Here is an 18247-nt window from a genome sequence, read left to right on the forward strand (position 1 = left end):
TCTATTTACATTTCATGGCTATTAATTTATAATTGAGTTTGCACCTAAATTTCTATGTCAAGCAGCACTAACACATACAACTCTTAAGAAAAAAGGATGACACTTCAGTGTCACATTTACCTGTGTACCTTTTACAAGCATCTAAGTATGAAAACCCATGAGCCGCTGTCCTGGTTCCTGGCAAAATAAACCAGCTTCTCTTTATGAAATTGCTTATCAATGTGTTAATTATAAAAATAAAAGCACACAGCTGAGCTGTTCCATTAAAAATAAATCATCTTCCCACAGGATCTCTGCTTTGTTTTAAATAAAGAACAGTCATTTATATTCTGATTGGAGATTTGCAAATACCAAGAGCAGTCACAAAAAGAATAATGAATAGCTTTTTACAGACATTATCTGCATTTCTTTGAAAGAAAATTCATTTGGTTTTGCTTCTGAGAAGCACATTTGCATTTTCCAACATCACTTTATTTAAATTAATCCAGCCCCATCTTCCTGAAAATGAAAATGTATCCCCTGTCAACACCTGGAAGTGCTGGAATCTTTTTTAAAATGAAATTTGTATATATTTTCCCTTTCCCCACCAGTACAAGAAGTAGTTTCAATGTGTGGTACCAGCCCCTTGTTGTACTGCAATAAATGGCGTATTTGCATAAGGAATTAGCTTCCAAGAATTACATATGAATTACAGGTCACTGTCACTTGCTATTGTAACTTCACAGTAACTGATCAGGTGTTAAGTACCTGCTTACCTAATTGCTTCTGAAACCACCTTGGCCTTTCTTTAAGCATCAGGTAAACTGAGGATTTACTAACAAAAGAAAGGTGCTACTATTGTGTTTCCCACAGCTTGCATAAAACACTATTCCACAAATTAGAAATAGCCTCTTTTAAAGCTACAGCAAAGAAGCGGTTCAGAACAGCTTCTTGTATTGTTTTGTTGCATATTTGAGGTACCTGTATGAAAACAAAGACCTTATTTTCACTGACCAGGTAAGTTAGTTACAAAAGTTTGTGCTGAGCAGAAAAAAAAAAAGCCCCTCTAAATAAGTGAATCCCCCAAATTCTATTTCTCTTCTTGATTACAAAGTCTTTACTTTTATGACTAATACATGATCCTTATAACTAAGGATCAATGACAAATGCATTTCCTCTTTCCAATAGCTTAAGAGGAGAGTTAAGGGATCTAATATTATGGCCAGCTAAAAAGGAACATCCAACAAACTGTCACTTGTGAGGCACTTACTTTTTAAACTGATGAATGAAGGCATTAAGATCTACTTTCTGCACCCATGTGACTGACAACTCAGCCATCTGAATAAAGAACAAGTCACCACAGAAAATAATATGATGGTTACGGCATAAATCCTGAATTCAGGAAGACCAAACAGCACAAATAGTTTAAAATGGAAAAAGGTTTCATCCCATCTGTGCTAAAAGGTGGGAGATGTGTTTTACAGCAAGTGGAGTTATGAACTGCAGGTTCTAGTACCAATACTTTGCTCTTGGATAAGCAATTAAATACATGCCTAGTTTAAAGCATCCAAACACTTACAGTGACTTCAATTACTATATCAGTATTATTTAACATTTTCCTAATGTTATTTATCTCTGTAATTAAATAACTAAGATAAGGGATGTAAACAATGGCAGCAATTCTGCCTTATGTCTCTGGAAGGGCATATTCATGAGATGAAAGATGAGCTATCAGATTAATATCTTGCTGAGATACGGTCCACAGCATGAATGTTTGGGAACCTGGGTGTTTTAAACACTTACGTAAAACTGTCCTAACAGATCATTATCACTGTTTTAAAAAATGTATTTTCCTTTTCCAGATACAAAACCACTGCTCTCTTAAATTAGCTCCTTGAGAACAACACAGAAGAGTGAGACAGATTCAGAAGGGTAAACTTGACAAAGACTAATGAACAATCCTAAAATTCTGCAGTTGTAACACAGGAAACTTTCTTCTAGGGTGCTCTGATCATAAAAGACTTCTAGATAAAAATCAAAAACCAGAACTGCCCCCTGGAAGGTCATCTTTTCCCAGAACATACTAAAAAGCATAATATTCTATACATACACGAACATATAATTACATATATTATGTAACTATAGCATCACAAGGCATAACCTTGTGACATGCAATATGCAGCCACAGCATAGAGATCTGCATTGCAGTGAGCGCTTGGCAGCTGAGCACCTCCTTGCAGTGCCACGTCAGGCAGGACAGCCTTATGAAGCAATCCTCAGCAGAGGTGGCAAAGGCACTGGCGAACATGCAACAGTTTGCACGTGAATGAAAGGTCACTTCTCAAGTAATGACACAGACAGTTAACTGGAAACTCACAACTGACATTTCTGATTGGGCACGCAAGCTCAACCAGGGATCACCAGAATGTGTGAGTGAGGCTGAGAAAGATCTCGTGATGTCATATAAAAAGCTCTTTCACAAATGAATGAATTGTGGCCTTGGAGCCACGTAAGGTTTTGATCCCTACTCCCGCTACTGGCAGGCTGGTCCAGAACCCTGTCACCGATATAAACCTTTAGCCTGAATGCATTCACAACCATTTTATGCATGCATTACACTTCCACAGGGCCCTCTTGGCTTGACCAGCTCTTCTCCCTCCTTAGTGTTTTATCCTTGATATAATTAGAAGGTGTAAGCATATGCCATTTCTTTTGTGCTGGTAGGCAAAGTGCCTTGTTAGATAGAACTCCCTCCTCTTACTATCCTGTTGGTTCTCCTCTGCATCCCACATGATTCATTTTACATTTCTTTAACAGAAGTGATCAGAACTGTTCCTGCTCCCCACACGCGATTTTGCAGCCTTTACTGATACTTGTCCTCAATTGAGAATACCTTCTTAGGAATACATCATTTTATACTTTCTCCTTCTCTGCTGCTACCAATTTACAAGTCTTTAAAGGATAGCAAATACAATTCTGTGTAAATAACAAATTCTCCCAAGAATATTCCCCAGCTTCCCATAGCAGCCAGCCTTTCTATACTTTGTGTTACAGGGAATTGGAGGGACACTGTTATGGAGAATAAACATGCTTATGTAATCTGCATTCAGAAGGGGTAAAGGCAAAACCATCAACATTTGCCACCAATTACCCCCCAAAAATTTCAAAGGATTACCAGTCACTACTGCTTACTTCTATCACCGCATATAACTGTACACTATAAGGAGGTACAAAATCTTTCTACAAATTACAACTTCTTATGACCTCGGTACAAGGAAGCCCATAATTCAGGAAGATACTCAAGAAAATGTCAAGAATGGGGTTTGGACCTGGGAAGGGTTGTGTGTTTCCAAGGGCTTGAGAGGGGCGGGAGTTGTTTTTAAGAGAAGCATATCTAATATGAATAGCTCTTCCTTCTTTTAAGAAGTTACATCTTCACAATAGCACAATTATGAGATAAAATGAACCAATTAGATCAAGTTTACTTGGTCCAGTAGGTATATTCATAATGATCTGACCATTCCTTTAACACATTTAAAACCAAACAAAAATAGTACTGTCAACAACTTTGCTTATCTAGAACAACAATGGGGACAGCTGAGGGTAAACTAGCAATGGCCAGCAGGCAGATGGCAAAGACAAAACAGACAAGCTTCCACCGTCATCCCTCTTATCCCCTTGGCAGCAGAAGGAACATCAAGTCTCTTCTCCTTTTTCTCTGTCCAAACTCTTCCTTCTGCCCATGGAAGCAACTAAACCCAGCTTTACCAATGTTTCTGGCAATAATTTTGGGATAGATTGAGAATCAGCCATACTGATGCTGACTTACACAACTTCTTTGAGGACAGTAAACCAATGATGACCAAAGAAAACGAGGGGCTTTGAGAAACTAATAAAGTGCCACAGCAAGTCTTAGACCCTGCTTTCAAATAACACATTACATTTTATGTCCTGAAACAAGTCTTCTTATTCCATATTTTGTCAGATCTAAGGCTTTGACTACAAGTATTTCCAGACTTCTAGCTCAAGAATTTCCAACTGTAGAGACTATGCATTATACTGAGAATTAGTTGTAAAGATCACACATGTAAAAGAATGGACACCAACCATCAGTAGTGCAAGACCCTTCTGGGGCAGGTTTTTGTGAATATGGGATTGGTGGACTACTTGAATCTGACATGTCTTCATCCTCCTCTTCATCTTCCATTTCATTAACAGTTTGGTTGGTAGAAAAGTCCAGGTTTCCATTTTGTGAATAGCGATGTACTAACTCTTTATCCAACTCTTCTACCTTTGGCTTCACATCTGAGCAAGAACAAAAAAATAAAATAAACTTTTCATTAGTACTTGCATTTAGCTCCTTTTAAAATAATCAGCATGCCATTCTTTCTCCATAAAGAGGCCCAAGATTCAGATTTTGCATCACACAATGAACTACTGTGCGGCTTTTTTTTTTTTTTTTAATGAAACATATCCCACCCTTTTCTCACACAGAAAAACAGCAATGGAAATATGCCATACTTTCATGGTTACCTTCCGGCAAGAAAGGTGGCTGGTCAGGATCCAGGTACAGCTGTGAGAAGATTGGCCGTGGGACAACACTGCTACATCTCAGAGAAGCTTCTATAGAGTTATGAAGAGCTTCTTCAAAACGGGCAGATTTTAGTTGCCCTGCATATGAATTCCCCATGATCTAAAAACACAAAGAAAACATCTGGTAAGGAGGTGGGAAAATGCATATACAGACCATTTACAAAAGAAAAGTGAGGTCTTATTAATGTCCACCATGACAGTGATATAAAGTTAGTAAGAAAGTATGCTATGAAAATAACACTTCTAACTAGTACTACACGTTCACGTTTCTCTCTCAATCTGGTAGACTGTGTCCTCTTGTTTCAATAACAGCTTTTAGCACATTTCCAACTGCTTTGAGTCTTCTGTATACGTGGCCTCTCAACAGCCTCAAGAACCTGCCATGGGTAGAATTTAATGAAAGGTAAAGTCATTATTACTGTATTTTTTAGGATTTTCAGAGTAGACTACAGAAGGGTACATAACACAGAAAATTAAAACCGTCAAGTTTAGCTTCATCACTAGTTGTCTAACTGCATTAACATAATTTTACTTGTCAGTATGCCATCATTTGTAAAGAAATAATACACAGAAGGCATCCAATAATTTGAATTTTTGCCCTTGCTAATATTAACTGAACTTAGGTGGAAGGCCAATCCTCTTGTCTTTTCAGGGTCTTCACCTCTTATCTTCAATGTAACGCTATGATTTAGATGTAGTCTGATCCATATAATTCAAATTATCTAATCATACTCTTACAACAGAAGATTTAAGTACAAAAAGAGAGAAATCAACAACATCCAAACCATACACAGCAAATGCTGTGAAATGTTTTTATTTTGAAATATGCTTTATATCAGTATAGTGAGAAAAATCATTTAAACATCTGCTTTGACAATTAACATGTATGTTTATAAAAATGATGAATTTATGAACTTCATGAAATATTCAAGCACAAATAGACCATTACTTCTCCTTGGGTGACATTATACAGCCCACAGTCTGTTATATTTGTGCCCCCACATTAGGATACAGACTCTCAAATGTAAACATTTAGTAGCAGGATGGCATGGAAGTTTTACAATCAGCTAAGGGAGACTCACTGAAACAGGAAATTTTCCACTTTGCTAGATCATCATACCACATGACATTTATTAAAAAAAAATCCAGCAATCCAACATTTTCCAATATTGTGAATACAAGACTGCATTTTCAGAGAATTTTATTTCAACAGAGCTAACTTTTCCCCAGTTAAATCAACAGATCAAACCTTATAATGTTATCTTTGTACTTCCCTTCACTAGATGTCACCTAGCCCTATGACCAGGAAGAGACCTTGGCCAAGCAGATAAGTTGGCATTTAGAAAACCTACAATTCTGCTCCTGCTTTATCACTGGGTTGCCCACGGTCCTCAGGGCCACCTGTAAAAGAGCAATAATGATGACATCCACTTACAGCAGCATTTCAGATCTGCTGTTATAGACAAATATCTAAGAGCTAAATATTATTATACTACTGGAAGACATAGGCATGAAGTTTAGCTAACTACTCACTTCCAACCTGGGAGAGAGGCTCAGTTCCCTGTCCAGTTAGAGATGTTTTACAACTCTGGGCAAACAATTCCACATCTCTGACTTAGACCTGCTTTTAATAAAATTTCAGGCAACAGCATTTCCCTAAGCCAACCGGAGACAATTTCTTAACGTGACACATTCAGGTATTTCAGCAATGAAATATTTAAAACAAGTAGATTTTCTTTTTCATTCTGTAAATTTGGAATGGCAGGGAGCGTGTCCAAACACATAATTACAAAGTGCGTTAGGGAAAAAGTTATGCTGGAACATGTTTAAGGTTGCAGTACGCTAAATCCTGTCAAGTGCCATTGAACAAAGAATTGATGAAAAACAGTTAAGTAACTGAAATCTTTGTTTTACTGAAATTAGTGATGATATTTCCATAAATGTCAGTGAAATAATGTCAAACTATTACATCATTAAATTGCATAGCATAAAATTTCATTTCTGTGCTGTGGAATTTTATGTCAGGTACGATGTGCTTAAGGTAGGATTTCAGGAATATATTCAAACGATAAGACTTCAGTTAAAATACAATAATAAAAAAAAAAAATCAATCTTTAAGAATCAGAAAATTTGCCATTCCCACAGCACATCATCTACCCAAAGTCTGCTCATCCTCCACATTTTCCACAGTTTATGTGTGGTATACAATCTATGCCAACTACTTTCATTTTGATGGGAAACTATTAATAAAATACAGTATGCGCACAACAAAAAGGCTGGTGAGCCAAGCCTGTTTAATTTGCTCAGAATCTATACAAATTTTGGAATTTTGCTGGAATCTATACAAAGAGAATTGCTTGTGGATGGCGACTGCCGTGGATTTACCGGAGAAGGTTGGTATTTACTACTGGAGGACATTGCTAGCTCGCCGAGAGAAAACAAGAGTGCAATTGGAAACGCCAAGTAAAGGAGAGTTTTAGGAACCCAAGTTTGTGCGAGCACCTCAGCAGGGAAGCGGGGCGGGAGGAAGGCTCGTCGGGGATGCGCTTGGGCGAGGCGGTGATAGCGGGGGGCAGAGCGGGCGGGGGTCCCGCTGGGCTGCGGCGGGGGAAGCTGGCAGCCTCGGAGCCCACCGCTGCCTCCCTGGCGCTGGGCAGCTGATTTCCTAACGCCGCCCGAGGCCATTAGGGCAGCTGGGCCTCATTTGGAGTTCAAGGGAGCTGGAGGGGGGGGAGAGCAGAAGCGGGAGGAGCAGGCGGCTTTCCCTCTGCAGGGGAGAGGAGCTGGCGAGACCCTCCGACAGCGAGCGGCTGGGGTTGTGCCTTCCTGATCCAGCCTTCCCGAAAGCCGGGGGCACCAATTCAAGGTGTTAACGCCTTCGTGTTTCTGCTTTTTGATTCTCCCCCTAAACGCCTGGTGCAAACGAGGAAGCGCTTTGTTTTCCTCCTGCCACTATAAACGGCAGGCAGCTCACAGCCAGCGCCCCGCAGCAGAGCAGGCGGCGGGCGCGTGACGTGATGGAAACGTGCTCATGGGGGCGGGGGCAGGGGGGGTGAGGAGGCAGCCGGGGGTCTGGACGAAAAATTGGTGAAGTTGAAGGGATGGGTACCACCACCCCCCCATTTCTGTCATTAAGACATGTACCTGACATACCTGCATTTAAATGTGACCAAACCCAATGATTTAATGTAACTAAACTAATGCTCATCGTTAAAAAAAGTTCTCCAAATAATATGTCTATCCTACATTCCTATATGAGGCCATTTGGTAAAAATAAACAAAGCCCCCCTGTTGCTTTCTGGAGTGAAATTAGGACAAGTTTTCCCTAAAATTCTGCATATGTGATGTCACATCCATGAGCTCAGGGGGATGTGGGAAAGATGGTCCCAGGTTGAGTGCAGTTGAGACCATCTGACACAGGGTCTGAGAGAAAACTGAGCTGGACTTGACTGAGGAGGTTCTCCCCAATCTCACACACCTGTTTTTCTCCTGTCAACACCAATACATCAGTGCTCACCCTCACACCCAGCCATACTGCACCGAACTATGCCAGAGCCTACTTGGGTGCACCAAGAGGTTTCTGATGCGCAGGAGGTTTGATTTGGGAGTAAATAATTCTTTCCATATCTACATGTGCACTAATTGCGGCTAGCTCAGCACAGAGCTGGTTAGATTCCCAGCAATGAGCAATTTGCACATCTGTAATACAATTTTCCAACCTTCACCTTTTCTTTTACCTGCACAACTGGATACCAGTGTACATCTCTTAGCAACCTTTTGAGCTCTGTTTTAGATTGGACCCTGCAGGATGTTAAAATGTGCATTATGCAGAGTATACACGTATAGTAAGATTTGCTTCTATAGGTTCTCCGCCCCGCCCTGCCAAGAAAGGTTTAGTTTGACAACAGCCACTCTCCAGGCTTTCCCTCTTTACCTCACCAACTTTGCCACTCAGACAAATTTTATTTAATGTCCTTAAAACTTACTATAGACTAGAAGGCAATTAAAATTGAGTAATTTCAAAATGAACTCTGCGGCAAAACATGAAATAAGAGGAGAATTTCCTAACATTCAGATCACCTGTACTTCCAGGCTCTATCACTCTCAGGGTATTTCTCTGCAAAGATCCAGACACTAAGGCATCATGATTACTACCCAACACAGCTCCACTCCTACTATGCTTCTTCAAAGCAGATTTCCTAAGCCTGCTTCAAGTCTTCTTTGAAGTGGCCCAACACTGAGCTGGAGGATTGAGATTTGCTGGAGTTTGAGAGCTGCCTTACAAGAGCGCTGGAAGGCAGCCCTCACATCTCAGTCTGGGTCCTTGCAAAGACACACGAACACGGCAATCATGAAATTCCACTAATCTGACCACAAGTGAAGAAGTATTAATGTTATAGGGTTTAATAAAAAATTAAATATGGGCATTCATTACAAAAAGTGAAACTACAATTACTGGGGGCTTTCATCACAGCAGACAGAAATGGGAGTAATAAAAGCAAAATTTCAAAGCTAATTGATTTTAACATCACTTAACTGTGCGGTGAAGGATGCTGGAAAATTCTGATCACTCTTTCAACCCCAGAAGCTGAATTTACAAGAAAGTCTTGTCAATTCAAGAAAATAATCTTGTCCCGTGCAGCCATCCAGGTTTCAAAAGATGTGTGCAGAAACATGACACTCAAGGTTCAAGAAGAACCAGAGCCCAGGTCAGGCAGACTTGCAGTGTGTACGTACAGTAAACACTACCCACGTCTAGTTAGAAAAATAGGTGACTGTGGTCCTTCACATACCAGGAAAAAAAAAAAAGTAGCCTCTGGAAAGTGGATTGTTACCCAATAGCTCATGGGAGCTAGAACTCCACGTTGAGTTGAAGGCTCTGCTAGTGTATTTTTACAGATCATTCAGTCCACCAGATACCACATATTTGGCCTCCAGGTGGGTCATGACCCCAGAGACTTTAAAGGAGAGGAACTGAACTGGAGGATGAGGGAGGGAGTGAGTGTTGTTGTTATGGCTTAAAGCAATTTCACAATTACCTGATAGCGAATGATGAATCTGATGCAAACACCCTCCATTAAGTCGGCTCTATCAAGTCCTTACTTTGTGTTTAACCTAATGATGTAATTGTGTTCTCCAAAACACATAATCTGGCTTCTGATCTGGCCTAACTCCACAGGAAAGTTTCTCTTCAAAGGAAAAGAAAGCAAGTTCCTTCACAAAGGCATTGCCAGGCCCAGCACAGGTTCTGTATCTCAAAGGGTTATCTTAGGCAAAGAGAGGCCAGGCATCTATTTATGCTGTAGAATAGTTTGGGAACTGGTTGTTTCAGATACAGCTAGCATTTTCTATTACTTACGTCATTCTTAGTGATGTTCTGGGAGCAGTATTTTTTTCCTATTAGAGCATCATTAGGATGTATCATAAACATGCATACAGCAGAAAGGATGGCAATTAATAACGACAATAACAAATATATACGCCAATTAAAAGTGTAGACTTCCAAGTCAGAAGTATATACCCACCATTAACTGTAGCATTCAGTGGAGAAAGACTTATATGTGAGTCAATACAAGAGTGCAAGGCAGAGTAGTCCCATTAACAGCTCCCTTATCTCATAACCTTTGTAAGATCCCTTTTTTCCCCCTACAGTCCTTTCAAGATCCTGAGATTCTCACCCTGCTTTTGTCTTGGTTAGGGATATTCAAACTCAACTGTAAAAGAGTTTACAATCTTATGTAACAAGTGATAGGTAAGTAATTCGTTCACAAAGTCTTTCAGGAAAAATGAATGATTAGTTAGTCTTGAGTCTGTTTACAGTGGAGTTTGCTTTCCTTTTTATTTCTTATTTTACTTTGAAGAAAATATTGATAGCATCCAATACCATTTAGAATCTAGTCTTTGAGTCTGATGTTGCCACTACTGTGTCAGAGGGATGGGAAAGATCAAAACCACCTATTTTTTCCTGACAAGGTTCTTTCTCTTATTGCTCAATTAATAGTAACTATACTTGGAGTATTGCATCAGATTTCCTCGGATTTGGACAATTCCTTGGACAGACAAATGGATACACAACAGAGCTGCATGCAGGATGGTGGAACAGGGCAGCTGTTTCCCCACAAGGTGAAACAGAAAGCAAATCACAAGTGGTGCTAATGTGGAGGCTGATATGCCCTTACTGCTCCATCCCTTCCACCCAAAGACTATCCACGCAGTCTTCAGGCACAGTTCACAAAACAATAAACATACTAAAGGTGAAATTCACACCTGAATTCAGGATGGTGTTAGTATGTTGAACTTAGATGCATGAAGCTGTCAACTTCAAGTCACCCCCAAATACTGCAAAAATTAAGTCTGAACTGCATTTTTAAAAATTCAGTGATTTGAGAGTTTTCAGCTTCACAGTATAAACCAGCAGAGATGTAACACTGAGGCTGGGAAAGGAAAACCACCGAGAAATGGAAACTGAAACTCAATCTTATCTCTTTTACTTAAATTTTGAAATGTCTCTCTAGTTCTTTTTAACAGTATTATTTACTGAGCTGTACACATAAAGAGGAGTTTACAACTGCAATCAAAAATAGAATATATTGTGAGGTGCAATGTTACAGAAGTCACTGCAAGTTAAGCTCAAGTCAAGTTTTACAAAATGGTAGTTCAGTAGTTTTAAGTTACGAGTTCAGCACTTGTGTTTATTGCCTAACATCCTGCATTTTCCTTTATATTTCAAATGTTCTGCTAAAACTCTCCCAGAAGCTTCAGATGCAACCTTTTGCAAGTCTGAAGTTTTACAATACTATTTTAGAGTTAAGTCTGTGTAGTTAGAATCAAACTATGTAAACCCAACAACAGTCAGTTCTTCTTATCCCCCAAGTGAAGCTGAAAGTCATTTTGCAAGACTTCTGAACTCTACAGACCTTGCACCAGCTTTACTTTTCTCCAGGTTATGGCTCCCACTCAGAAAAGAAATGTCACGTTCCAGGTAGGCTGAATTCCTGTGGCACAGCAAGAGGAAAACCGGTGCAGTGGGTGCACTAGGGATGCTCAACACGTTCCTCTAGTGAGGACTGAGATGATTTAAGGATTAAGCATGTGCCAAACTTCACTTCATGCCATCTCCTCAGTAAACAGATGCAACAAGCAGATAAAAGAAAACATCTGACTTCACTATGTAATTTACGTGAACTCAGCTACAATGACTACGCAATATGCAAAAATTATGGAGGACGAATTTATGTGAATAAATGATGCTATGCTAGAAGCATTAAAAGCAATATATGCCTACGTGAATATGGAAGACTACATGAAAAATTACTACAAAGAGACTGGAACATTAATGGAGCAAACCTGTAGCTGATACTGTTTGCTGGGGTACTTGGATCAAGGTATATCTTTTGACCACTGTTGTAAATGCACAGCTCGTTTTCATGGGCAAAGGCTGTCCTATGCACGCCAGTTCTCATATACAAATAGGCACTATATGTTCTGTCACCAGTTGCGTGCGCCCATACACTTTTACTGTCTCTTCTACACTATCATACACCTGCACACATCCGTTCACACAACTCTCCCCCCTCAAGCTTTTGTCAATATACCATTTCCCTAATTATTCCTCCTCTGCTTTCCTACTGTGGAAAAAGGAACTCAATTAGAAGCCATAAATAAACCATATTTTGTGTTTCTAATATTAAAAAATATATTTCCTTTGTAGTCTTCTCCCATTGCATCCCCTGGTGGTTTATGGAAAGGTTGATGATACAGGGTTGTAGACAATGACGGGAAGTCAGATGAGAACAAATTTGATCATACAAATTATAAAAGAGTAGAAGAGTTAACAAAAATTCAGTTTCCAGTAATACAAAAAGAAATGCTCAGTAGTATATAACCAAGAATGAGAAGATTATATAGTGGAGTACAAACCTTACATGAATAGGCCTATATCCTTCATGATTTAGAAGCTTTCAGGAGTTAATTATGTTGATTTAACCTATGCTGACTGCAAGGCTTTTAGAGCCCTTTTAAATGATGTTAGGAAATTAGCAAGTAAGTTACTATGAAGGTTTCTTAGGGTTTTTAAAATTAATTTGTAAAAGATGGAGCAAATCCTTTTATGCTACTGGGATCTTTCACAATGTAGATAGGGGATGGAACGTTACTGTGCACCTCAACAGAAGAGGTACATTTTCTCTTTTCTTTCAATAGAAGAGCCTCTGGGTGTAAAAAAAAAAAAAAAAAGAAAAAGAAAAAGAAAGGTTATCACCCTACAAACCTAGCTTTTAATTTTGAAGATTTGGTAATGTTAAAAGACTTCATTATTTTAAAAGGAGTATGTGCTCACACTTGGATGCTCACACAGTTGCAGAGGCAGCACAAATGAATCACTGAGGAGCACTTTTGAACATCTCAGCCTGCTTCCTTAAACCAAACATGCTCATACATAGCTTTCCCCATTTATGTTCTCTGCCCTAAATCAATAGGACTATTAACCACATTATTAATGCCAGTGCAATACAACCAAATCAGTAATGGTGCTTAATCCCAGCTTTAGGATTGAGGCATATTTTTGCTGTGTAATTTTGATTTTGCAATTAGTTGCAGACATGAATTACAATTTATTCTCTTAACAATTTAGTGTGTTAGCACAGTCAGGCAAGTTACATGTTTGAATCCTTTCAGTTACCACCGCTGGTAACACAGCAGATAAAACTAATGTGGTATCTAAGTAATTAATGTAATAACTATTTAAATAACTGTAACTGCATGTAGCATTTTGCTGCTTACTGAAATGTTTTTCCGAGCCCAAATTTGTTCCTCAAATCATGTATTCAAAATTGGTACCTGTTCCCAAACCTTACAGATTTTTATTGAACTTTGTTATTTTTATATACTTTTCATATACGTAAGTGTACAGTCATTCACTGACAAGACATATTCTGCTAGTAATACACAGTTCTTAATTTATTAGCTAACAACTATATGTAGTAATTACAAATTAAACTATTCAGAACTATTAGAGACAAAATACTGGTGTTTCAAAAGATCCATATAATGATATAAAAAGGAGCATTAATAATGGTATCTCAACTTGCGCTGCTCGTGAAAATGAAAGGGATGATGATCTAGTAAGCATATGTGCTCTGGTTATGTAGAGGCTGAGCACCTCACCTATAATCCCAAGCATCCTTTGAATGCCTTAGCAATAAAGTTTGATATCAACTCTTCAACACAACTGACTAACAAAGACCACCATATGAAGCTAATGATATTAATGTCATTTCCAACCATTGAGTTTGCTCAAACTTGTTTGTAATTCTTACTCATTTTTCCCTGCACATCCTCTCTACACCACTCCTCATGACCCGCCTTCAGACCTCAATACTGTTAAGTACATATTCACTTGCCTGCTGGAGTGTTACTGTTTTCAACAGGACTATGAAGTAGGACTGTGCGCTATGGCTTAGCAAACCATGTATGCAAATTACTGTAAATCCTTAGGCCACTAGGCTGCAAAAATCTAAGTTTTAAACATCACAGCTTATGCTATTTATTTATTGTATGCACCAGTTACCATTTATATAGGAACTTATGCATACACGCCGCTTGACATTTTTTAAGACTGGTAACCAAGATGACACTATTTGATAGAAAAGCAGCGTAAAAATTCACCGCTAAGATGCAGAAAATAGAAGCTAAAATGTAATCCATTCTGACACATCTCAACATCAGATTGTACAGTACAAGCATTAAACAGAAAAATCCTTAATAAAAGTCATCCTAGGTATCTACATCTGCAGTAAAAGTGTTTTTCCCCATGTTCTTTTCTTCCTTTTTTTAAGTTTTCTCATGTGAAAGTGCTACTAAATAAGGGAGACAAAGAAATGTTTATTGCCAAGCAATATAAACTAATTGCTATTCATCTTGCAGAGACATTACTCATTCTGAAAATTCTTAATTCTAACAACACGTACTAACTGACACTACTTAAAAATATCTGAGTAATAGGCATAATGGTAACACAGATTACATTGGCTCTTAAAACTTTGAAAACAGAGATGACCCAATTCTTCAGGAACATCCACTCAGTACTTTTCCACAGTATTCATCTTATCTGGTGCATGTTCTGGTCCGTGACAGCTATAACAGAATAAAAATGAAGCACTGGAGTCCAACTTTGTAAACTTCAATCTTTCTTTTGCTGTAAGCAATCCTTCCCCCCTCCGCCCCGAAGCTGGCGGAGTTGGAGATGTAGCATGGCAATTCTTCAAATATGCAACCTGAAAGTAATTTCAGGGTTACCAACTCAAAAAAGAGATGGTCTCTGCAGCCAGAGCGTGTCTGTGACAGTGTACAAAGGAGAAAACCCTGCACCCAAGAGCCTCTCATGTGGCATTTCGCACGTCTCCCTCATCTGTAAAGTGCATAATCTTGCCAAAAGCACCATCGAGTTTTTTTCTTTTCTCTCTTCAGGAAGATTATTAAACAAATCCCTAACACTGATTTCTAGATTAAAAAATAAAACTAAATCAAGGAGTAATAAAGTCTTCAGTAATCAAACTTGCCTTCACTAACACACTTGGACAGAAGGTTAGGTGGGTTGTTGGTTCCTCACCTCCTCCAAAAAATGACTATTTTACTCCTACAGCCCTGCTTGAAAACAAGGCAAGTCTGAAAAACACTTCTTGTTTTTACAAAGCTTGGAAACCACCATCCCTAAAAAGGAACCAGCAAAGCCTGCAACAAGCCCCTCCTCTGCGTAGAGGTTGTGTCAAAATGTTTATCAAGTCTACTCAGAGCATGTTCCTGCACAGCTCTTCCGAAAACACCATTTTCAAATAGGCCAAAATGATCACATTTCTGCTCACCTGAACTCAGAATATGTTTTAGAAAGGAACAAACAACTCTTCTTATCTGAAGCTCCCATGCAGTCTCTAGATAGAGAGGCACATCTAACATTGTTCTTCTGCAGTCACTTTTAGCCCGTGATGCAGAGACAAAAAACCCAGCAAAGCCAGCTGCTTTCATGACCATTTCTATGCTAAAAGCAATGCAGTAAGCGGACAAGAAAACCCTGCATAGATCAAAAGCCTATCAATCAGCTTAAACCTACAAGTAATGTCAAGTTTAATATAGTTCGGACATTTTTTGCAACTTCTCTGCTGTTGGGAAACAGTGTCTAAATGGTTCATAGAATTTCTATTTTAAAAAACAGTACATTTCTTGTATTGAATTTTAGTGGAAATGAACTTCAAAGTGCAGAGTGCTTTGTAGAGTTCTTCCTTTTCCTTTTACGCAACATGTGTTCGTCATGTGTCAAAGCTGACTTTACTTTCTCCCCTCCCCAGAATACCACAAATTCTTCTGTTAAAATAAACAAAGCTCTGTCCAGAATCTCTGAAATTACCAGAGGCAACCCCTGTTTGAGATCAAAGATGCACATCACTACTGGAACTTCTGCAACATCCCAGATTTCAGGTAAGATGAAATTTGCAACAAAAGGGCAATCGACAGAACAAAATGTCACATCCAGGAATATATCTAAAAAGAAGAGCTTTGACATTCAAGCTACCTTTTCTAGATAGTTAGCAATCTCAATAGGTATTTGTGGGATAAATGTCTACAAATAGTATTTTTATAATGCCATTTAGGTCTGGCAACGAAAAACCTTTATCTTTACTTAAAACAGAAATGCAAAAATTAAAAATTACATACTATTAACACTTAATAGGAGAAGAAAACAATCTATTTCTAATGCCTATATTTGTTCTGTGATGCAACTCGTCCCCCACTACAACAAATTGTGTATGGGGTCTTTATGTCTTAGAAGAAAAAATGATAACAAAATACATTATTTGTTGGACACATTAGATGCGCTTCTCCACTTGTTTTTCTCCCAAAAGGAAAAGTCTTAATGATGTTTACAGGCTGGACTTAATTTACCTGCAACATAGACATGCTAGCAGAGGCAATCTTGATTCCCAAAGCTGCTGTTACGGCTTAGTGAGTCAGTAACACAGAAAATTCACAGGTTCTATGCATTCTTGAAGGCATGCATATAAAACTTCCAAGAAATACTGACACTCAAGAAACTAGTGGTCGTGATATTTTTCTGTGTCTGCTGCCACAGTAGAATATAAATACTATGTATGAAATTCTCACTGTGGGCTAAAATCCACTTGGAAAAAACCCACCTGATAAATAAACACTTTACAGATGCAAAACAATTTTCTCCAGTAGATGAGAAAAAAAATCTTAATAATCCATATACTTCCATTTTACATATTTTGAGTAATTAAATTCTAGGGTTACAAGCAAAATTAAGCATTATAGCTCAAATATGAATTTCTCTAAGCAGTTTTATTATACAATTTATTTTATATAGCCCTTAATTCCATATAGAGATATGTCTAAAATGTTATATTCATTGTTTATCAGGATAAAGCTGAAAACAGATTCAAACAGACATCTCGTCAAGTTCTTGCAGCAAAAACCAGTCCAATCTCATTGATAAATAAATCACCTTAATTCTTTCTTCATCTGTTACTGCCTCATTGCAAAAGCATGAAGCTGAAGCCTGGAAAGTCAAAGTTAAGGCCTGACCTTCCATCTCTATCCTATCTGGCCGCTCCCTTGTGTACCCCTCAAACACATGCTATCATTTCCTGATGAGTTTAGAAGGGGTTATCAGGAGAATTTCAAGACATGTGTCAGTTTTGTAGCAACCTGAATGCTATGCAAACATCTTCCGTGTTTAATAAGCGATTTGTATTTTAGTAGGTTTATCCATTCCCAACTTTATTTGTTTAAAGGTGCCTTAACCTTGACATAAATCAATGCTAAGCATCTGTATAGAGTACTTCTAAAGAGTTTAAAAATTAAGCTCTTTGGAGAGCTGTATTATGCAAGCATGTTACTTAAAAAAAAAAAATTACTTGTCAACTTTTTGCTCATTTTTTTCCCTTTGAAAATTATGCCATTTATTCTTTTTCACTCTTCTGACTGTGTTCTTTTAAAGATCACGATGCAACACCAAGTTAGTCACTACAAAAATGCCACCACCGCTGGCTCCTAAGTATCTTTTTCTTCCTAATTCGACAATGAGTGTTTGTGTAAGACAGTAGGGCCAAAGAGTTGGAGGCCCCGGGTTGTATCTTGCAGCAACCCCCCCCTTTCAAAGGAAAACAAAAAGCACTGAACCTTTTCTGCCACATGCCCGGTCCTTCCCCCACCACCTCTCTGGTGAAGACAGCCATTATTACATTTCCTTTCGGGTTATTTACAAGGTCTTGGCTCTGACATTGATTTCTTATCTGTTTCTATGACAAATGTTAGGTGTTAATAAGCTGTCGCTTTAAAGAAAGATAATGCTAAACAAATTATAGGAATTAATTTCTCAAAAACTATTTTTTTTTGTGAGCATTGAAACAAGAACAGCAAAAATTGCTCAGGACCAGAAAAAACCTCACAGTTTTTCCAACCAATTAATAACTGTTAGCAGATTAAAAGAAGTAATAGTTTAAACTAGGCAGTATCCTGATAAGCTAAAGCGAATTTGTCAGGGGATAGAGAGTAACTGGGCAGGCACAGCTCCCTAAGGAACAAAGTCTTTTAATTTATAAGCGAAGATTTTTACTTTTTCAAATATTTTGCTCATGATATAAATTTTAGGATCAAAGGT

General features: G+C 38.5%; 1 protein-coding gene across 8 annotated transcripts in view; it reads right to left on the bottom strand.

Annotated features, from left to right (window-relative positions):
• The window catches only part of GREB1L (GREB1 like retinoic acid receptor coactivator), a 143110-nt gene that overhangs the window by 59287 nt on the left and 65576 nt on the right, over positions 1-18247 (bottom strand). For 5 of the 8 annotated variants that reach the window (XM_054815849.1, XM_054815850.1, XM_054815857.1 and 2 more), the window contains 2 exons: positions 4501-4672; positions 4087-4284 (listed from right to left, as the gene is read on the bottom strand). In XM_054815849.1, coding sequence (XP_054671824.1) covers positions 4087-4284; positions 4501-4669 — 367 coding nt within the window. In that variant the 5' untranslated portion in view covers positions 4670-4672. The remainder of the gene's footprint in view (positions 1-4086; positions 4285-4500; positions 4673-18247) is intronic. The other 3 variants (XM_054815856.1, XM_054815853.1, XM_054815855.1) reach the window with 1 other exon arrangement.

This window comes from Grus americana, chromosome 2 (genome assembly GCF_028858705.1).
Source record: "Grus americana isolate bGruAme1 chromosome 2, bGruAme1.mat, whole genome shotgun sequence".
Lineage (NCBI taxonomy): Eukaryota > Metazoa > Chordata > Aves > Gruiformes > Gruidae > Grus > Grus americana.